At 46.1% G+C, this 23,162-nt stretch overlaps 1 protein-coding gene across 6 annotated transcripts in view; it reads left to right on the plus strand.

Moving 5' to 3' along the window:
* Window positions 1-23,162, plus strand: part of SLC7A9 (solute carrier family 7 member 9) — a 971,101-nt gene that overhangs the window by 570,954 nt on the left and 376,985 nt on the right. For all 6 annotated transcript variants that reach the window (XM_069216551.1, XM_069216557.1, XM_069216555.1 and 3 more), the window contains one exon: window positions 2,509-2,553. In XM_069216551.1, the coding sequence (XP_069072652.1) occupies window positions 2,509-2,553 (45 nt within the window). The remainder of the gene's footprint in view (window positions 1-2,508; window positions 2,554-23,162) is intronic.

A 23,162-nucleotide genomic window follows, 5' to 3' on the forward strand; every position in this document is an offset into this window, starting at 1 on the left:
TGGTATTCGGTGGGATCATATTTAATAGTGCTGTCTGTGGGCTTCTAAACAGACTTTTGGGCACCAGCACTCATTCTTTTGCAAATTAAGCATTGCTACATATAAATGAGGAGAGAATTTGTCAACCCATACAAAGCACTGTGCATCAGCATAATAACTAAGTAGATGCTTTATCTTACTAGAAAGCAGATGTGATTCAACAGCCTTTCGCAGCACTAGCTACAAAGTTCTGAATACCCCACAGTATAGACAAAGCTGATTTAGCAAGGCCTAAATAAAGACTTTTACAGTAACTTAAGTAAGATCTGCAGCATGCTGTTATCACTTAGTCTTGAAAGGTCATTGCCGGAATAAACGAGTGCTCTTTGCCCAGGATGACAACAAGAGAACATCACCATGTTAACCTGCCATTTGAATTAGTAGCCTAAATATCTCACTTTGTTAGCTGGTTTAAGCGGGTCTCTTAGAGACAGAACCCATATGGATTCCTTCCAACTAAGTATGTTTCTGCTAATGAAGAAAGTTCAGTGTTATTCCTGTCTCGCATTAACAAGCCTGCATTGATCCATTTCTGAACTTCACATGAGAAATCCTGCAAGTTGGATAATGTGTTTTGAGTATCTTAGATGAGATAAACGTTTAGCCATGTGTTGTCAGCATATGTGAGAACTGAGCATCCATAACATTTAAAATGTTGCTACCTGCCTGACATAAATGTTAGAGTTTTGGTGAGAGTGGGATCTTTGTGGAACTCTGCATTCCAACTTGGAGCTGCATGAGTGAACATCAGGAAGGGATGGCGACTAAGTGCAATCCTCCAAAAAGGATGAAAATCGTACAGTTACTCTTCAAATTATTACTACCTCCCTGCGTCTTGATTTCAGAATGGAATGAGCTTTTTGGAGAACACACAGAAATCTAAAAGGGTCAGTCAATCTCATCCTGATTGTTCTGAGGTCATACATGGCCAGATCATGATCTGTTTTGGTACTGCTCCAGGAAGAGAGGCCAGCTGCTGGGGGGATCCAAAATGTTTCACTTTTCTAAGATTGTGGATAAGTGTCTGGTGCTCCTAATCTGACTCTAAAAACGACATTTATAAAATGGGAATTACCACAGACGTCTGTGTCATCACACCTCATTCGTGTGGTAACTCCTCCATTTGAGTATGATTTTAGGGTAACGAAAGTCACTTGTGTAATTACTAGGTCAGTTTCCAGCTTCTGAAATTTTCAGATAGGAAACACTGGGAAGATAGTATTCCTGCGTAGCTCTTATAATTCCAGATTTCACTGATGACTTCTGTTGCCAGTCGAATCTGGAATTCTGCATAATTTGAGCAGATGATCTGATTTCCCCCAGGCTGTGCATTTAATCAAGCTCAAAGGGCAGGAAAGCATTCAATGCCAGGTTTATGTGCTTACAGCACAACACTATCACTCTTTATGCTCAAGCACACTTAGATCCAGGCACAAGACAGCTCAAGCAATTATGTGAGATTTCAGAAACTGGTGTTGCCGGAGACCCACTGAATAAAGATGAAATACAGTGCTGAGATCTTTCAATGGCTAACTAACTGGCTATCCAAATTGTACTGTAGAATGTGAAAAGGAGAGAGACAATGCTCAAATTCCACTACATGGCACGAGGAGTTCACTCACACTCTCTCATCTTACTCCTAAACCCTCTCCGAGTACTTAGTTTGAGCTGGTGGGGGCCACCGACACTCATATTTTGCGGACCAGCTCTAATTTTTCCACCTCAGACATTTCCAGAGAGCAACAAAGGGAAAAACACACAAAGGGTAAAGGCGGAAGAAAAGAAAGAAACAACACCACAAAGAGATAAAACAGGAAGCTGCAAGAGTGAGGTAAAGAGACAACAATTGTCTGGTAGAGGATTAAAGAGACATGAGGTGGATTCATGAATATGCACCTTTAGTATTTTAAGCGCTTGCTCCGGCTGCTGGCTTCTGAGCAGAGCTTTGGGCACTGGCACTCTTTCTTTTACATATTAAGTACTACCCACCCCTGCCCTCTAGAAGTACCTTATTAAAATAACATTTGAAGGAAAGGATGCTACGATTATGTCCTTACTCTGAGAGAAAGTCAAGGATAACTTGATCATTTTAAACTGCACAGTATGCTATTTGAGAGAAACGACAATTTTCTACTCCAAAGTAAAAGGTCTATGATGATAAAGCTGGTTCCACGAGGTCAACTATTTTAATTGTTCATGTAAATTATTTGGAAAGATCGGGGTTGTGTTGGAGGGAAGGCTACTGAAATGCATCATTTTGTCAATCTTGTGTAAAAATAGTATTATTTACACATGAAGGCTAAGTAAAGAAAATTGAATAAAATACATTTTTTCAACGCTTTATTAAAAAATGCTAAATGCTAATCCTTGTTTTAGATCTACTAACTGGCGCTCTGACAATGTAAGAATGTATTCTGTAGGTGTTATAAAATGCATTTCAAACTATGACTGATGCTTTTTATTTTCAAGGAACCAACTCAATTATATCACAGAAGAACTTAGAAACCCTTACAGGTAAGAAAGCCCAACAAAATCCAATACATGTTAATGGTAATTCGGTTTATACTTGGCTCAAGAAAATAGTCCCTGTTCAGTATACTTGGTGTTCGAAATAATGGTGTTCTTTCAAAGGTCCTCCATGCTCGATACTTCCATGTCTACAAAGAATATATAACCTATTAAATACCAAAGCATCACCGAGGTGTTGTGGCCTGCATTTGAAGCAAGGCTGTCATGACTTACCAGCAATCTCTGTTCTGCAGGAGTAACATGAATACACACAGACTTCCTCGAACTCTCCCGAAATGCACTCCAGATCCACACAATTGCAATGTGAAAAATGAGTGCCCAAGGGGAGCGGGGAATGGGACAAGAGAGAAAATTAGCTGCTGCAAGGCTTTCTTCACAACAGACAGAACAGACGTTCCAAGGCCGGGCCTATGGTGAACTGAAACCCTAAGTCACTATTGTTAGATATTGGGTTGTAGGTTGACTGATGTTTAAATCTTAGTCGAACAGCAACCACAATCCTAGTCAGGGTAATTGTCAGGCAAACCCTACATTGAACTATGATCACCTTCTGGGTAGCTTGGCACAGAGCGGTCAGGCCCATTATAGATACAATGTGTAAAGTATTTGTGCAAAACGTTAAACAGTAAAACAGTGAAAACACCACACAAAAAGATCCCACACAAGGTTAGTGAAATAGATCTAAATTTAATGAATAAAACAAGACAAAAATGACAAAAACCCAATAAGTAGAATTTGAGTTATGAATTTTTAAAGAATAAATTGTGAAATATTGCTGAGAAGTAAGAAACACCAACCAAGGATATCTGGTCATGCTGGACTGGGACATAATCAAAATTCAGGCTGACTGAGAAGGAGCGCAGGCCGGCCACAGGGAACCAATTAGGCCCGCTGAACCAAAGCACCTTAAATCCTGGTTGTGGTGTACTGCATCAGTTCCAAACCATGCAATAGAGGTGATGAGTACATGACAGTGGTGATGCGTCAGTTCCGAGATGCTGCGGATTTAGGGTGCAAGTTATTTCTGCGTCAACGTCGAGGATCCAGGTGCTGGGAGGTGCACTGTAAAAACCGGTGTTGAGGATGCATTGTGCAGTCGAAGCCATGTGTTTGTTCCAATGAGCGCAGAGGCTTGGATGCAGAGTTTTGATGGTATCGTTAAGGCTGGCGCCAACAGGGATGCAAGAACATTGCACTAGGAAAATGGTCTGTGGGGGTTCCAAAGGCCAGGCGCTGATTCTGTTTCACGCAACAGTGGTGAAGCATCGATTCTGTTCCTGCAGCAAACGATGTGTCGGTTCCGCTGGAGCAAACACCTTAGGCCCACTTCCAGGGGTCCAGGGCTGGGCTGGCACCACTTGGCAGGGCAAACTCATGGATGGCAGAGTCCAGGTGCAGGAGCAAGGTGGTTGGAAGTCTGTTATGTCCCTGAGACTTCAGATCGGAAGGCCGGACACCTAGTCCTTCTCACCCAGGCATGGGAACAGCAGGCAGAAGTCCAGCAGAGTGGCAGTCCTTCTTTCTGGCAGAATATGCATCGGTCCAGAATTGTACTGAGTTGGTGGTTTCAGATGCCCAAAACTTATACCCAGTTGGGCCTTTGAAGTGGGAGAGACTTCAAAGACAGACCTTTGAAGTGCAGAGGGGTCCTGCCCTTCCTCCCCTGGCTCCAGACTCACTACAGGGGTTTATGCAGACCTTTGTGTGAAGACAGAACACAGCCTATTCAGGTTTAAGTGAGGCTGTGGCCAACTTCTCCCTCCCATCCTGCCAGGATGGCTCATCAAGTCCCACCTAAGCTCCCATTGTCTGTGGCTATCTAGGAGGAATACACAAAGCCCAGCTGTAACCCAACCAGACAAGTGATCAGAGACAGACAGCAGGCAACAAATAGCTAAAGTAAGAAAATGCCAATTTTCTAAAAGTAATAATAGAAAGGAACAACCTGGTACACCCTTGTAGTCTTGGGTCTGAGTAATATAGTGTAACGATGCCTACAGGGGACTTATTTAGACCAAAAAATGTAAATAATATCATAAGTGATTTTAAGATGTTTAAATAATAGTAACATCTATAAAGAATTAAACAAAAAACATTTAATGTGATCCAAACACAAAGGAACAAAACCACAGGTGTATAGCCACAAAAATGTTTTATATATGTTGTGTAGAATCAAAACAATAATATGTCAATCATTTAACAAAGGGTTTGCAGGGTACATAAATAACAACATATGCCGTTACAGAGTCATGGTAGGTCTGATATTGTCAATATTGCTGATAGTCCATATACATATGTAACGAGAACCTACTCATAATGAAAGTCCACAATAATTTTTCATGTAATAATGAGGGAGGATTCCTCCTTAGAAGAATTAAGAATGAGTTGGGTAATACGTTGATGTTTCGGTCTCGGTAGCAGAAGTCAGTGAGACCATCATCAGGACTTGCAAAAGATGGACAAATAGGAGATGTCCCCTTATTCTTACACAATTTGTATCGATGACCTAGGCAGAGGGAACAGAAAATTGGCTAATCTTTGAGTGCCCATCAACATATAGCACCAAAAGGCACCATCCATGGTGTCGAAGAATCTCTACATATACACCCAGTACATGTGAGAAGGTCAAAAGACAGAAAGTGATAGATTGAAGGGCCATGGTAAGGTCCCACGGGGTGCTGTGGAATTATATCTCTATCTGTTTTTTTTAAATATGTTTATATTAGTGTTTTTTCCGTCAAATACATAACATCAAAACATCACAGGTGCTGTCCAAGTGCGTCACATCATCGCATTACCGCAAATATCGGTTGCATTATACTTCGTACCATAGGTCACTCTGAATATGCATATCAAGCTACATATTAGGCCGACAGCAAGGTCCCCTCATGTCCTTGGGTCGAGAAGCCTGTGGAAGCTCTTCTATATAGCAGTCTAATTGATCCCTACAGTATGTCAGGTCCCTCAACCACATATTAAACGTTGGTGAACGATTACTGCCGCAGTGTATCGCTACTCTCCTCTTTGTCACTAGTAACGCTATTGCTACTAATTTCTGGTTAATTAACTGCGGTGAGTTGACTAGACCAAGGAGACAAAATTGGGGGGTGCAGGGCACTGCCTCGCTTGTCATAATGGACAGAGCCTCAGTTACCTGTGTCCAGTAAATCTGTAACGGACTGCAGGACCAGGCCACATGCAGGAAGTCTGCTTCCATTGTATGACAACAATTACATTTCGGGACTGCCCTTAGTCCAGTTCTATATAGCTTGTGTGGGAAGTAGTATGTGTGTTGCAGATTTGTGAAATGCATTACCCTCAAGTTGCAACTTGGCGTCAGCCTACCCAGTAGTGCACAGCAGCATCCCCAGTCAGCGGGCGTTAATGGGTCAGCTAATAGGCTATTCCATTTATCCAGCACAGTGGTATCATTGGCAGCTGTATCCCTCTGAGATGCATTATATAGCTTGGTGATTAGTTTTGTTCTATCTTTGCATGTAAGTAATGTTTGAAGTGCCTCCAATGATGAGGGTTCATTTGGGTACGATCTATAGTGCGTTCTCATAGCCTCCCGCATGCGCTGATAAATATAGGTTAGTAGTGGGATCTATTGATGCGTACCCCTGAACTCTGAAAGCTCTATAAAGGTACTGCCCGGAAAAAGGTCACCCATCATGGCCATACCTGCCTTCTCCAGTAGGGCTATCATGCTAGGCTCTTGTGTGACCGATAGGGCTGGATAGTGTTTAAGTGGGAGGGCAGGCGCATATATTGGGGATTTGATCGCTTTGCTGCCTAGAGCTTGCCAGGCCTTTGTCATACTGTTTATAGTGTTGATTTCTGTTTGGGGTATAGCTGTTCGTATGTGAGGCAGGATAGCGCAAAGCTGCACAGGGTATGTGTCGTCATTTTCTACCGCTATATGCGGTGTACATTTTGGGGGGTAGTACCAGTAGTGGGCAAAATGGGCCTGTGCACATAGATAATGCAGGTACAAATCCAGAGCTTCAAAGTCCCCGTGTGAATATGGTTGTGTTAATGTATTCCAGCTTACTTTAGATTGCTTTCCTGCCCCCGTTAGATTTATCATGAGGGTTCTAAGCATCTTAAAAAAGGCTTTTGTCAGTGGAGTGGGAATATTCACAAACAGGTACAGAAATTTGGGAAGCACAACCATCTTCATAAGTGCTATTCTATCAGCAAATGTTAACGTAAGCCTTTTCCAGTGGGCCACCTGGTCCTCCAGTCTTGAAACCGCAGTTCTGTAATTGTGCCAGATAACTATATCTGGGTTACCATGCACCCACATGCCCAAGTATTTAATGGGGTTTGTGCACCATTCCAGTGGAAACTCCATAGGATGTGGACTGGTGCTCATGGTTAAGGGGAAGATGGTTGATTTGCTCCCATTAACACTCAGATCCGAGTACCATTCGTATTCAACATATTCACGGATGACCAGTGCCAAGTTAGTTTCTGGGTGCAGGACATATAACACCATGTCATTGGCGTACAAGGATATCGACAGTGGCCGCAGCCAAAATCTCAGTGTGGTCTCCGCATGTCGCTGACAGATTATACAGGCCAGTGGTTCGAGCACCAGGGCAATTAATATCAGTGACAGTGGGCAGCCCTGTCTAGTCCCCCTGTGGATTTTAAATGTCTCTGATACAGTGCTATTAACCCAGACCCATGCTACTGGATCTGTGCAAAGCAGACACACCCACTGCAAGAACACCAGCGGCATAACCCTACGATGTAGTACCGCGAACATGTATGGCCATTGTATTGAGTCAGAGGCATTTGCGGCATCAAGTAGAACTGCCGCCGCCGGGAGTGAGGGGTCAAGCTGATGTAATACCACAAATAGTGTACATACATTTGGTGTGGTGAAGAGGGACGGAACAAAGCTGGACTGGTCCGTAAGAACCAGTGCTGGAAGTCGAATCACGTTTTATTTTTTTGTTTTAGAATTTTGACTGAAGTGCTGATTAGGGATAACAAGCGGTATGAGTCTCATCTATTGGGTGGCTTATCTGGCTTGAGAAGAGTAATTATTATCGTTTCCCTAACAGTTGGGGGCAATATTTGTTTGCCAAACGCTTCAACGTAAATATTTCGTAAGTGGAGTACCAATAGATCAGCATACGCTTTATAGAACTCGCTTAGCAAGCCATCGGTCCCCATCGCTTTCCCGTTCAGAAGGGCATATAGCTTCCCGTACTTCTTCCTCTGTGATGAGTTGTACCAAATTTCCTTTGCCCCGGGAAAAACCAGGCTAACACCACATCATATAGGTGAGATGCTGTTTCCCTTTCTATGGCCGAGGCTCGGGCTCCATAGAGTCCGGTGTAAAAATCTACAAATTGGGCTGTTATTGTCAGTGTGTTGCGTGAGGTGTTCCCATCTTGGGATTGTATACCCATTATGTGCAAGTGTGTCCAGTAGTTTTTAATCTTTGCTGCCAAGGTGCGGCCGGGCCTAAAGCCCTCTCCATAAGCCCTTGCAACCCAGCGCCAAGACAGGAGTCTCACTTCTTGCTCAGCAGTTTCAGTATATTCTGTGACATATGTTCTGATGTCAGCCAGGGTCGTGAGACTCTGGTCAAGGGTATAGTCTTGCTTCAATGTCTGCAGAGTCCACTCTATATTTTGGACTCGAGTATGAATGGATCATAAATAACTCTCCAGCCTGTAACCCAATACGTGCTCCTCTAACAGTGGCTTTAAAGGCTTCCCAGAGTGTACTCGCATCCTTTGCTGTGCCTTAATTTTCAGCAAAGTATTGCATTATCGCTGTGCGTATTCCATCGCAGAACACCGCACTGAACAGGGCTGAGGCTTGGAGGCACCATTGAAATTGTTTAGGTGTGTGGGTGGGTATGTTCACCATTAGTAACACAAGGGAATGATCTGACAATGTTTTTGGCTGGTGTTGGACTTCTGTAGTACATGCACTAACCTCCTTCATCACTAACTAGTAGTCAAGTTGGGACCATGTGGAATGCAACAATGGTGCAAATGTGCCTTCCCTAACTCCAGGGTGGCGTTCTCTCCATATATCTACGAGCCCACATTCTGACACTCCTTCCCGGAGAACCTTGGTGGTCCGCCTACTGTGCCCATATCCACCAACAGATCTGTCTAGCATTGGGTCTAAGTGGACATTTAAGTCCCCCTCCAATATAATCACAGTAGTGCTTAACGCATGTTGCTGCCTCCAGTCCTGAACGTAGAAGGTTGGGTCATCCACGTTTGGTCCATAGAGGCTGACCATGGTGTTTGGCGTGCCACACAAATTCCCCTGCACAATCTTGCATCTCCCCATATTATCTGTTTCAGAGTGCGTGATGACAAATGGAATATCTTTCTTAATCATAATGAGTACACCCCTAAAATAGGACGAATGCAGGGAAGCTATTCGGGTGCCCCCTCTATTTGGATTCCAGTGCTCGTGCTGCGAGCGGCATGAGATGGGTTTCCTGCAATAGTGCGACATCCACCTGGTGACTGATCTAAGTATGCAAATACCTGCCCAATTCCTTTATGTGTATTAAGACCACATACATTACATGTTAAAAAGTTAACGTGTCCTGGACTATGGACCATTAGAGCTGTGTACAGGGAAACATCTGTGTGCACATGGTGGGATGCAGTCAAGGCTTATCTAAGAGATGTAAAGCAATACCATTATAGTCACACAGCACTTATAAACATGAAAGAACCACAAAGTGTTACAAAAATAAAGGTATTTATTTTAGTGACACAAGTACAAAAAAATAGATAGGCTATTCTCCAATAGGAGGCAAGTAAACACACTATTAATGTACAGTACCAACCAGGAAATAGGCATAAAAAAGTAATAGAAAACAGTGGAAAGCAATAGGCAATACTGAAGACCTGGGGGAGACCAAACAATATACTAAAAAAAGTGGAATGCAAGGGTCAGGCCCCCACCCAAGAAAGTGGAATCGGTAGAGGGGAGCTGGAGGTAGTAGGAAACTCCAGAGATAAGTACTGGAGCACCCCCAGCGACCTGGGGTAGTTCCTGTTCTACCCAAGCCAACCCACTAGGACTTTGGAGAAGGATTTTGCAAGACCCAGAAAAGACTGCAAGCAACAAAAGGTGGATTCTGAAAGAGAAATACTGGCAAAAGAAGGGGACCAAGTCCAGTTTCAGTTGTGGAGTCTGGTGGTGCCAGGAGCTACTACCTACTCATCTGTGGATGCAGGATTTGATCAACGGGGAGACGAAGATGGTCAGCAATACAGCCCTGGAGCAGATGAAGAGTTCCTGAAAGATGGAGTCAGCATCCCACGCCACACGAAGGATTGGAGTCAGTCTGTGGTGTGGAAACACCACCAACAAGCCTTGGCAAAGGCAAATGTCGCAGTTGGAGGAAAAGTGGAGCTGCCGGGGACCAACAAGGTCCAAGGGGGACTCAACCCACGTGGGGAGTCCCAGGCGACCATCAGTAGTGCAGAAAGTCCAAAGAAGAGGAGGCAGCCTCCACAGAAGACCCACAGGCAAGGATCCCAGGAGTCGCAGAGAGACTGATGTAGCACACCTGAGAATAGGTCCCACGTCGCAAGAGAAGCATGTAGAGGGCTGTGCGTTGCAGGGAAGAGTGCTGGGGGCTGGTGCTACAAGGGGCCCGAAGATCCCTTGAAGGAGATGCCAAAAAGCCTTGGTAGCTGCAAGAGATGTGGTGAACGGGGGTAATGTCCTGTGTAGGAAGGCAAGGGCTTACCTCCAACAAAGTTAGACAGCTGGCAGAGAGGACCAGAGGGACCACTCCAGACCACCACCTGTGGTGCAGGATCCAGACAGCTCAGGATGAGAGGAGATCCACGTAGACAGTCGGCGTTGCTGTCGGTGCCTGTGGATGCAGGGGGGTGACTCCTTCATACCAAGGGAGATTCCTTCTTGCTTCTTTTGCATGCTGAAGACTGAAGACTTGCTGCCCTAAGAGGATGCACAACTGGGGAAGTGTTGCAGTTGCTGGAAGGAGCCGGAGAGACAAAGTTGCAGAAGAGCGTTGTCACTGTTGCTGCAGATTGTAGAGTCCAGTTGTGGTTCCAGTGGCCAGAATTCGAAGTGAACAGTGCAGAGGAGTCCTGCTGGAGTCTTGTCCACCGAATCTGAGGACCTACCCAAGAGGGAGACCCTAAATAGCCCTGAAAGGGGGATTGGTCACCTAGCCAGATGACCACATATCAGGAGGGGGCTCTGACGTGACCTGCCTGATCTGGCCACTGAGATGCTCCCACAGGCCTTTGCCGAATTTGGATTCAAGATGGCAGAATCAAGAGGCTCTCTGGACGAACTCTGCGCACCACACCTAGGGTGGCACTGGACAGCGGAGTGGCAGAAACCCATCTGAGGGGTGGCAGTAGCTTGGGCTGCCCAGAAAGCTAGTAGGAGCAATGCTGAGGGTCCTCTAAGAAGCCCCCAGAATGCATGGAATCATACTTCCAATACTGGCAACAATATTGGGGTATGATTCCGACATGTTTGGTAGCAAACATGCCCATGTTCAGAGTTACTATTATATAGTTGGACATAGGTAGTGACCTATGTCCAGTACACACGTAAAATGGCATCTCCACACTCATGAACTCCATGAAAATGGAGCTGATGTTCTTGGGGGCACCTCTGCTCATGCAGTCGTTCCCTCACACACTGTGCCAAAGTTGGGCTACAAAGATCTCTAAACATCCTTTCAGACTACGTCCATTCCAACCATCAGGAATTCAACGTCGCAAAATCAAAAATAATGCTTCTTGGCTGCAAACCTACCCCCAAATCTAGGATGGCCTTAAGCAATGTCTTACTAGAGTTGGTGCCATATGATAAACATCTTGGAGTAATTTTAGATGCCAACGACTCCTTTCGCCAACAGAAGAAATACATAGCGCAAAGAGTTCCAGCACTTATCTACGCCTTCTCCTTACTGGCTAAACGACTACACGGACCGTCACTTCGTCCACTGCTAACAGTTATTTCATCTAAACTGCTTCCCACCCTAACCTATGCAAGAGTGGCGATGCACGGTCAAGACGTGCCCCTGATAGATAAAGCACAGCTCAAAGTATTCAGGCAAGTTGTCAAACTACCAAATTCTCCATCACCGGCACAGCTCCGCCTCGTATTCGGACCTGTTCGGCAAGACCTAGCCGCAAGAGCGGAGGCAGTTAAAACCTGGTATAAAATCAGTCACTCAGCAGACAGTCTGAACAAAGCCCTCTGGCAGGCCCTGCAATGTGACCAGCACTCAGCCTACCATAAGTATCTCCAATCCTCAATCGTCGATTTACAACTTAAGGATTTGTGGGAGGCTGCTCCAACATATAATGCTTTCTCCAGAGCGGGGCTACCAAGGCCACCAAAATCCTCCCATTTATAGAGGATAAAGCTAAATTTAGCACCCAGGCACGTGTATGGAAGATCATAAAATACTATACCAAACTTGAACCGGTACAACATTTGCACCACACATAAAACATAATCTTATGGCAATGCGACTAGGAAACCTGCCAACCCTGGCCAATGCCCCGTCCTGGAAGAAAACTACCTTTCAGCAGTGCAAGCATACACTAGGGACTTATAAGGGGCCACTAGTATGCCTAATGGAGGGATGGTTGTGGTCCAAGTAATCAACTTTAAAGGGAGAGAGCACAGTCACTGGGGTCCTGGTTAGCAGGATCCTAGCGAACACAGCTAAAAACAAACTGACAACAGGCAAAATGTAGGGGTAACCATGCCAGAGAGATGGAACTTTCCTAGACAACCCACCCAAACGAAAGACAGTAAGGCTAACCTTGGCCAGATGAGTCTTCATTGTCTAAGTGGAAATACCTGTAAAGTCCGTCTGCATTGGAGTGGTCACTCCCAGGTCTATGTTCCACTGTATAGTCCATTCCCTGTAGGGATATGGACCAGCTCAACAGTTGGGGATTTTCTCAATTCATTTGTTTTAACCATAGAAGGAGCTTGTGGTCTGTCGGAACAAGGAAGTGAGTGCCAAACAAGTATGGCTTCAGTTTCTTCAAAGCCCAAACCACAGCAAATGCCTCCCTTTCTATGGCTGACCAACGCTTTTCCCTGGATGTCAACCTTCTGCTTATAAAAGATACAGGTTGGTCTGGCCCTCTGTATTACGTTGTGACAAAACTGCCCCAACCCCTACCTCAGAAGCATCTGTCTGAACTATAAACTGCTTGGAGTAGTCAGGGCTTCTTAAAATAGGTGCAGAGCACATGGCCTGTTTAAGATCTTCAAAATCTTTTTGACAGCTAGCTGTCCACAAAACTTTTTTAGGCATCCTTTTTGAGGTGAGGTCATTAAGAGGGGCCACAATGGAGCCATAATTCTTAATGAACCTCCTGTAGTACCCAATGAGGCCTAAGAAGGCTCGCCTAGGTCTGAGTAGTAGAGGGAGCCCAATCCAAAATGGTTTGAATCTTCCCCTGCAGTGGTTGAATCTGGCCCCAACCTACCAGGTGGCCTAGATGTACAACCTTCCTCTGCTCTGTTTGGCACTTACAGGCCTTGATAGTGCAGCATCCTTTCTGCAGAGCCTCCAAAACAATCCCCAGGTGGACCAGGCGATCCTCCGCGGTGGGGCTACAAAATGCTATATCATCAAGATAAGCTGCACTATAGGCTTACAACCCTTGTATGACTGTATTTACCAGCCTCCGAAATGTGGCATGTGCATTTTTGCAGCCCAAAGGGCATCACTGTAAAGTGATAGTGCTCTCCAATGGTTGAAAATGCTGTTTTTGGTTTAGCATCATTTGATAACTTGATCTGCCAATATCCAGCAGGTAAATCAAATGTACTCAGATACTTGGCAGATGCCAGTGTATCTATTAGTTCATCTACCCTAGGGATAGGATGAACATCTGTTTTGTTATAGTGTTGAGCCCTCTATGGTCAACACAAAACCACATTTCTCTCTTTCCATTTTGGGAGTGAGGTTTTTGGACTAGAACCACTGGACTAGCCCAGGGGCTGTTTGGGGGCTCAATGACTCCTAGGTCTAGCATCTTCTGAACTTCAGACTTGAAGCTGTCTCTGGCATGCTCGGGTTGCCTGTAAATTTTACTTGTAATTGGCAAACTGTCCCCTGTGTCAATGGTGTGTTCACACCAAGTGATTTGGCCAGGTGTCAATGATAACAGTTCTGAGAACTGTCCCAGGAGACTCCCGCAGTTTTCCTTTTGTGACTGAGAGGAAATCAGCAATGACTACCCCTTCATCTGAGCCATCAGCAGCAGTGTTGGAGAAGAGGTCAGGGATGGGGTCACTTTCCTCTTCCTGTCCCTCATCAGTGGCCATGAGAAGAGTCATATCAGACCTCTCATAGTAGGACTTAGGTGGTTCATATGAAGCACCCTGAGGGGGCTTCTGGTAGTGCCTAGGTCTACCAGGTAGGTAACCTCACTCTTTTTCTCCACTATTGTGTGTTGACCACTCCACTTGTCCTGGAGTGCCCTAGGAGCCACAGGCTATAGGACCCACTTTCTTTCCTGGCTGGTATACAGTCAGTAGACCCTTCTGGTCATGCCATTGCTTTTGCAGCTCCTGGCCGGCATGAATTGTTGTAGTGGCCATCTTCATATACTCAGCCATCGTAGAACTGAGGCCAGGCACATAGTCCAGTATGTCTTGCTTGGGAGGCTTGCGAGGTTGTTCCAAGCCACTGGAAGTGGAATTAAGGGAGCCCTTGGGATGCCACCTGTCTTGCCGCTGGCTTGACAGGTGACACAGGAGTGACAAAACTCCTTTGTGTCTTCTGAAATATGGGGCCAGTGAAAGTGACAGACAAGTCAGTCCCAAGTTTTGCTTTGCCCCAGGTGACCTGATAGGGGAATGTCATGTGCTAGGGTTAACAAAAATTCTCTGTACTGCAGAGGGACTACCAACCTCTGGTGGCACTAGGATTGGGGTCCCTTGGCTCTGAGTACAAGAGGTTCTCTTCCCAATACACCTTGTGGGTGTCACTGACATCTCCTGCCTCTTGAGTGACAGCTTGCTGCCTCAAGCCCTCCAGTGTGGGATAAGTCTTTTGTGCCCTACTGAACTCCTTCCTGGCAGGCCCCCCTACACCAAAGAGCTCAGCTGTGTCAGCCTGTAGCTCCACTGGTGTAGGTTCTGCCACGGGAGTGGATTCTTCCTCCTCTGGAGTTGAATCCTTACTGGAGGCTGGAGTAGGGGCCACATTCTTGCCCTTCCTACTCTTGGGTTTGGGAAGTTCATCGGCTATTGTTCCAGGCTCCAAGTTCCCCAGTTCTTTCTTCTTTTTAGCCTGTGCTCTTGTAAGGGCGCAAATATCCCCTGGGATGCCCAAAATTGCTGCATGGGCTTCCAACTCCACTTCAGCCCAAGCTGAAGTCTCCAAGTCGTCCTCAAGTAGACACTCTACAGGTAGGTCTTTGGACACTAGAACTTCTTTTGGACCAGTAACCCCCCACCAGCTGAAATCAACAACTGCCATAGGGTGGCACACAGTGTTGTTATGAGCATCAGTGACTTCGTACTGGAGACCAAGTAGGTGTTGCTCAGGAGACACCAGTTTTTCAGTCACCATAGTGACACTGGCACCTGTGTCCCTGTATGCCTCAGCCTCAACACCATTTATCAGAGGATGCTGCCTGTACTTACCCATGTTAAGGGAATAGGCAGCAAGGTGTCAAAGTCAGTGCCCCCATCAGTGGTCTCTCTAACCAAGCCAGACTCCACTACAGTCCCTTAAGTGAGCCCAGCTACACCCTTAGACTGACTACTGTTAGTAGTCCCACCACTACTGCTATTTCTCGGGGCACTAGAAGTAGAAGTGGGGTTGGTAGTAGTGGTTGGCTTAGTGCCTTTCTTAGGGCAGGAGCTGTCTCCTGTCCTATGGCCTTTGTTTTTACAGACATAGCACCAAGGTTTATTGAAGCTGGAGGAAGAGGATTTGCCCCCACCCCCAGAGGAATTTTGTGGGCCTGATGAAGACTCTTTGGATTTTTCTTTGTCCCCACCCTTTTCCTGGTGCTTACCTGTATCTTTCTTTTTGTGGTCACCCCCTGTATGGGCTTTTCTGCTCACCCTGGTGTTGACCCATTTGTCTTCCTTCTTTCCCAATTCTTGGGGAGAGGTCAGATCAGAATCCACCAGGTATTGATGCAACAAATCAGACACACAGTTATTCAAAGTATGCTCTCTCAAGATGAGGTTGTACAAGCCCTGATAATCACTGACTTTGCATCCATGCAACCAGCCTTCCAGAGCTTTCACAGAACAGTCAACAAAATCTACCCAGTCTTAGGAGGAGTCTTTCCTCGCCTCTCTGAACTTTATCCTGTATTGCTCAGTGGTTAGTCCAAACCCATCCAGAAGTGCCGTTTTCAGAACTCAGAAGAGGAATAGATGACCATGAAGGAGGAGACAAACAGATAGCAGTAACGGATAGACAAAATGTGTTACAGATCGTTTGAAACGCTGTATAAAAAAAAATCAAAGTAAATGAGACGCAAGCAACATAAAGCACACTTTGGGTTACTGACTGTCAGTGATGTGGTAAGATTGATAAGGAACTCTGCAGGGACTACATATCCCAGACTGCTTTGTGGCCCCAGGAGGCGGCCATTTGGTCAGCACCTGCATCCACTTGATCACACCAACGAGCGCTATATAGCGCACGTGAGGCACTTTGCGGCGCGGGCCGGGCCCGTCCATGCCCGTCGTAGCTCGGAGGAGGCTGGGCTGGGCCACCCCACTAACATTGTTTCTTTTAATAGGTGGCCTTGACTCTTGCCACTACTGTATCTTTTTGCAGGTTTATCATTGAACATTTCCATTAATTATATGCAAATGGGCAAAGGGAAAGCAATAGAGGGTGGGACAGGGCTGGTGTAAAATAAGTGGAAAAGACAGAAGCATGTAGTCAACAACTGTATTATGGACAGAATCGTCAACCTTCTTGACGAATGTGAAAGAATCTTAAACTCCTCCTCGGACAGCAGCCCCACCGGGATTGGGGGAGCGTGCTCTCCTGTCAGGAAGGGCGCTGGCCACAAGAAAATTGATGACATATTTGTAAAGCGCGGCCAACAGGCTATAGCCACCACTGGCCGGGGAAGGGTAGGGATGTCATCACCCACGCTCCCCCATTATCGGCGGATAAGCTTCCAGCTAATCCCAGCGACCCTATTCAGTGTACCAACCGCTTTACTCCCTTAATAAACATCCCAGACTCTCAGGACGACCCAGATCTATGTACCAGGATGGGTGGGCCAGTAGATGTAGATGTAAATGAGCACTCAGTCAAGTCAAATGAACAGCATGTGCTTTGCATACAAAACTTAAAAAGGGAGGTGTCAGAACTAACGTCTATGGTTAATTCCTTAATTGCAGTAGTCAAGCAGTTAATTCCTCCAGATACCACGAGTTCCATAAATCATTATTACAATCCACTACCATACCACTAAGGTACAACAATGAAATTGCCCACAATGCAAGCAAGTGGTTGTGCTGACCAATCTTTAGCCAATGCCAAGATCAAGGAATCAGATCATTCCCCCTCTCCCCCCACATTAGTTTAGGCGCAGGGAAGACACTTGATGCCTACTATCAAATTACAAAACCTACAAGCAATACTGTCCCTAAGTACACAGCTAAACCCATCATTGACCGACTCCAATACACAAGGACTGTCCTAATGGTAAATGTTCCTAAGCACACCCGTTGGCACCAAGAGAAGGGGGAGATTCCACTAGAAATAAGGCAATTCATTGGATTCGCCACGTAAGAGGCTGTTACCCTGTTATACGCAAGGATATAATTGATGCAGTAAGAAGGCCATATCCTGGCACACACCTTTACATTTTATAGTTGACATTCAGGGATAGGACTATGGTGGACAACCTGGTGGCCCAAGTGCTCCAGAGCAAACCCGTATCCAGTTCAAATATCCTAGTTCACCTGCACATTGTATGGCCTGCCCCATCCACTGCCCAACAGGTAAACCATCTGCTCTTAGCGAGAATGATCGACTTAAAGTATCATCTGAAATACATGTTGAACTTCCCCCTGACTTACATGAAACAACTGTCCACAGTCTGGCCGTAGCCCCCAGTATTGCCCCTGCAAGCACTCACAATCTTTCTCCGTACAGATCCCACCAGACCGCCCGTGATTTATTGCATGGCCGCGACAACATTGTACATTCTTTCCTCCGTGACTCACACTCATTACAGATAGCAAAGCATGAGAATATCGCACCTAGGACCAGGTCAGGTCCCACAGATGCTTATCCTTACTCAATTCTGGATTTACTGGATGAATAGTGATGATGACCCCTCTCCTTCTAAGCAATCTCACCTGCTAAACCCACTTTTGGAAACCAAACCCTCAAATATGTCAGTGGACAGGGCTGTCCATTCAACTAATGGAGTACGAATTGTCTCATGGAATGTGGCAGACCTGAGATCTATCTTTCACCTCCCGTCCTTCACCTCCTTTATTGATGAACACGACATATGTCTTCTTCAAGAGACATGGTCAACTGATCCACTCTTTCGAACTGGCTACTCCAACTTTTATATTCCTGCTCTGGGCAGTACCAGGGGAAGGCCCTCTGGGGGTCTAGCCATTTGGACTAGAAAGTCACTAAACTGCCACATAGTACAGCTATCTATTGATTCCCCCGACCCGCTAGGTCTTCGCCTATCATTCCGGGCTGATGCAGTTTTGATTATTTTTAACATTTATGCCAGGGTAGTTTGGGGGGTGGAGAGGTCGTGTTTCCAAAGCCCTCTCCATTCTGGAGGCATTTTTGCAAAACTGTCCCGGCACTACAAAATTATTGTGGCAGGTGACTTTAACATCACATTTGAACCTCTTGACAGGGATGATCTTGGGTCCAGTCACAAGGAGGATCAAGTATGGTCTATCCCTGCCCTTGATTTCCCGCCCATTAAAAGGTGGTCCCAAGTTGCTGTTCAAGCAAAATCATTGACTATGGAATTTGGACTTAGGGTACTAAATGGCAGGACCAAATCAGATGGAAAGGGCTGTCACACGTACAACAAAGTTAACCATACCAGTAGAATTGACTATTGTCTATTCGACGTAAGATTATGGCCTTTAGTGATTCACATGATGGTTGTCGAGAGATCAGAAAGTGACCATAATCCTCTTTCAGCCCACTTATCAGCTTTGAGCAGCTACCTGCCCATAATCAACACCTCAGCTAAAGCACCAAAGTGGATCAGTCTGGTCAATGAAAAACGCCACCTAAAGTGGAACCAGGTTCTGGCTCGACCAACACTCATTGACGTTGCTAACAACACCTTGAGGACCACATTGACGGGCCTAGGGGGGGGGCTCCACATACACTAACGAGGAAACAAGCTTAATTCACACTACATGTTTCAAGGGTATCGCGACCCTCTTCTCGGCTGACACAGCCCTTGATAGTAAGAGGTTCAAGGGGAGGCATCGCTGGTTTAACAAAGAGTGCCGCTCCTCAAGCAAGCATTTAATCCAAACTATCAAATACAAGGATGTAAAAGCAATTAGCTTAGCCAGAAAGTCTTACAAATCTGCTATTGACAAAGCTAAACGTGAACAAGATGATAAGTGGTGGGTTGTACTTAGTGACGCTGCACAAGAGAGGAACTGCAGCACATTTTGGTCCCTGGCAGCGTGCTGCCCTGCAAACAGTGATCTGAACATTACAACTAATATCACACCAAAGGACTGGGTAGACCACTTTAGTGGGTTATATTTTTACAACTATGATAGGTCTACTGCTCGACAGAAGGACACTTGCTCATCTATTACTCTCACACCTACCCCTCCAGTGTTGCAACTATTTTCTGAAGTGGACATAGCATACACTTTAGGCTCCCTAAAGCGCTGTAGGGTACCTGGAGCGGATGGTGTCCCAGCAGACCTATTCTTGACCGATATAGCAATCTGGTCAAGATATATCACCATCATAGCGAATGCAATAGCATCTGAGGCGCCAATCCCTGAGTCTTGGAAGGGGGGCATTGTTATCCCAATTTTTAAAAAGGATGACAGAAGCCTCCCCAGCAATTATAGGTCTATTAGCTTAATAGACTGTGCAGAAAATGTTCTGTCATTGCCTTCTGGGCAAGATTCAAGACTGGATGATAAAATGCAACATCCTTAGTCCTCTCCAGGCAGGTTTTCACAAAAAAATATCTACCATTGAGCAAGCCCTTAGGTTCCTGCTCTTATACTGGAAAACCGTTTTTATTGGTAAAGGGAAACCTGTATGTTGCTTTTGTGGACTTGAAATCCGCATTCGATTTAGTACCCTGTAACAAGCTGTGGGAAGTTCTTTCCCTAATGGGAATCCCTGAGCACATTCTTGTTTTACTAACCCGGCTCCACAAGGGTAACTATGCACTTGTCAGGTGGGATGATAGGGGCAGTTAACTGACAGAATTCAGGTGTCAAGGGGTGTGCTGCAAGGGTGTTTCCTTGCCCCCACCCTGTTCTCCCTGTACATCAATTATATTGTCCCCTCTTTACTCAGACTGGAGGCTGATGCACTATCATTAGGCACACAGAAAATTATGGTTCAGCTCTTTGCAGACGATACATTGCTGATATCCAATACCCCAAGTGAATTACGTAAACTCCTCACATGTTTTGAGGAATTTTGCTCCACACGGGGACTTGAAATCAATGCCTCTAAAACGAAACTGATGACACTTAATCCAAACAGACCATTTCGAGGAAAGTTCACTCTCGAGGGAACTCCACTTGAAAAGGTTGACACTTTTAGTTACTTGGGCATAATGTTAACTGAAAAAATGCTTTGGAATTCACACATTGCCAAGCAAGCACTCAAGTTAAAGCAAACAACGGGGGGCTTAATAAATGACTTTAACCTTTCAAATACCAAACCAATACGCCCCGCAATCCGGATATACGAAACCAAGGCAGTAAGCTCAGCCCTCTATGGGGCTGAACTTTGGGGCTATGCCAAAGCCCAAGAAATAAAGGTGTCTGAAAAATAATTTCTTATGGAATCTAATGTCCCTCCCGTTGAGTACTCCACTGTTTCCTCTTTTTAAAGACCTAGGCATGAAACACATTGACCACAAAGCCCGTCTACACCCCCTCTTGTATTGGTGGCGCCTTTGGACCACCCCAGAGCTCACCTCCTTTACTACAGCCCTGCAGGTCATCTTAGAAGCTGACCATTCTCATAGTATCCCCATGCTTAGACACATCAAGGGGCTACTTTACTCTCTTGGGCTCAGAGAACTGTGGGATTCCCCAACCACTACTTCTTTTCCTTCAAAAAGTGATCTTAAAAAACTGTATTGGCACATAGTAGACTAATTCTACACTATCACGTGACTTCACCAACCTAAAAGAGACGTGCAAATATGAGGCTTTCTAGGACTTAATCACGGTGCCAAGAGAGAGGAAGTTGTACTTCCAGTTCCGTATTGGCACCCTGCGACTAAGCTTATTTACTTGTCGCTGGTCACATGACGAAACAACAATCTGCCCAGCTTGTAAAGCACCCATTGAAAACCTCCCTCACGTCGTATTTGTCTGCCCTGCATACACTGCTTCACGCAGGAAATGGTTGACCCCGGCTTGTAGACTGCTGGGATTTCGCAGGTCCCACTTAGCTCTTCGAATTCTTAGATCAGACACTCGGCCTATGCTAGTGATTGCTGTTGCCAAATTCCTTGGGGCAAATTGGATTGTCAGAGGGAAACTTTTATCTGTATAATGGTGTTAGCAAGAATGTATAGACTCACTCCGGGAGCGCACTTAATTTTTATTGAATTTTATTATTTTATCCAAACACATGTATTGTATATATTTTATATATATATATGTTTTAATCCTGTGTAATTATTTATTGTTGCTGTGCTTTTGTGGCTCTTGTAGCCGAAATAAAGTTCTTTGACTGACTGAATTGTCTGCATCCTCTTCTCTGACAGTCAGGAGTCTGTCCCTACCCTTGTTAGAGAAGGGGAGCCACAAAATAGCAGCCCACTGCCTTTGGGGGCTCCTCTGTTCCTTACAGGCCCTCTCCAAAGCAGTGAACCACTTGTAGATGTCATCCCCCACTTTGTAGGGGGGCACCTTGTTTACGTTTCTGGAGTCAAAAGAATATTCCCTGTCCCTAGGCTCACTGAAACTAAAACTGCTGCCATCATGGGGTGCTAACCCTAAACCCTGCCTATCTCTCTCTCCACTGCCAGGGCCTCCCTATCTAGCGCTAGCTGCTGGCAATGCAGCCTCAGCTTGGCCCCCTTCAGTGTCAGTTGCCTGAGCTCCCTGTCTAGGAAATCCTCACCTAAAGTTAAGCAGTGTGTCCCCTCAGATACTGAGGAGACATGAGAGTGGACAGAGGAGGATCTGTCCCTATTCTTAGTCACCCTCTCAACCAGCGCTCTGGGTACAAAGAAGGGCCTACAGGTATGGCTTCCACCCCCACAACCAGTAGTGCTTCCAGCTGGGCTGGAGCTTACTAGGAGCTCTCTGATCCTCTAAGGGACCCTCCTCAGTGTCTAGATACTGTCTTTCAAACACTGGGGGGTAGGATTCTGCATCCCCCTGCCTGGAGCAGAAGGCCTAGGAGCAGACTCTTGTTAATGTTCCTACCTGCCTTCAGTTTTCTATCTGAACACAACTCCCTCAACTCTTGGAAAGTGAGGCCCACATATTGTGAGTCCATGGCCTGAGCTGTGTTCTCTGCTGAAGACACAGGGGGTCATTATGACTGGCAGTCCTGCCACACCGGCAGTGGCGGCCAGCCTGCCAACAGCGTGGCGGTGCAGGACCACCAAATTATGACCATTGCAGCGAACTGGCTGCATTGCAGCCAGTTCACCTCATGTACCGCCAGGGGGGTGGGACTGCCCACGGTATAATGAGTATCCTTATAACCAGGGATGCTGTGGCGGCAGCCCTGTCACAAAATCCCTTGCATTAAGGATACTGGCAACAGAAATACTAATTCCTGTCGCCACTACAGGATTCGCCAACACCCACCTCCCTGTAGGAGCCCTCCCACCCTGACCCCATCAGGAGCCCCCCACCATCCCAAGCAGCGACACCCTCCTCCCCTGATCCCTGTACTGACCACCCCACCCCTGATCCCTGTACTGGACCCCCACACCCCCGATCCCCGTACTGACCCCCCGATCCATGCATGCACACACCACACATACAGACATACACGCACACATACATACATACACACAAACATCCACGCTCTCTCATTCCCACACACATGCACACATGGCCACAACGCTCCCCCCACCACCCGCATACATGCAGTCACACAAGAACACAGACACTTGCAAGCACACAAACACACACAACACCTCCTCCATTCACACCCCCACACCCATTCATGGACACAACACTCAACACTCCCCCCCGTCGGTCGATCACCTTACCTGGTGGTCGTCCAGGAGGGAACAGGGTCCATGGGGCCTGCTCGGCCGGTACCGCCCCGTCACCACAACACCGCCACGCCGATTACAAAGTTGTAATACGGCAGGCGGTGTTGTGATGACATGGGGATGCCAGCAGAG

The sequence above is a fragment of the Pleurodeles waltl genome, chromosome 12, assembly GCF_031143425.1.
Source record: "Pleurodeles waltl isolate 20211129_DDA chromosome 12, aPleWal1.hap1.20221129, whole genome shotgun sequence".
Lineage (NCBI taxonomy): Eukaryota > Metazoa > Chordata > Amphibia > Caudata > Salamandridae > Pleurodeles > Pleurodeles waltl.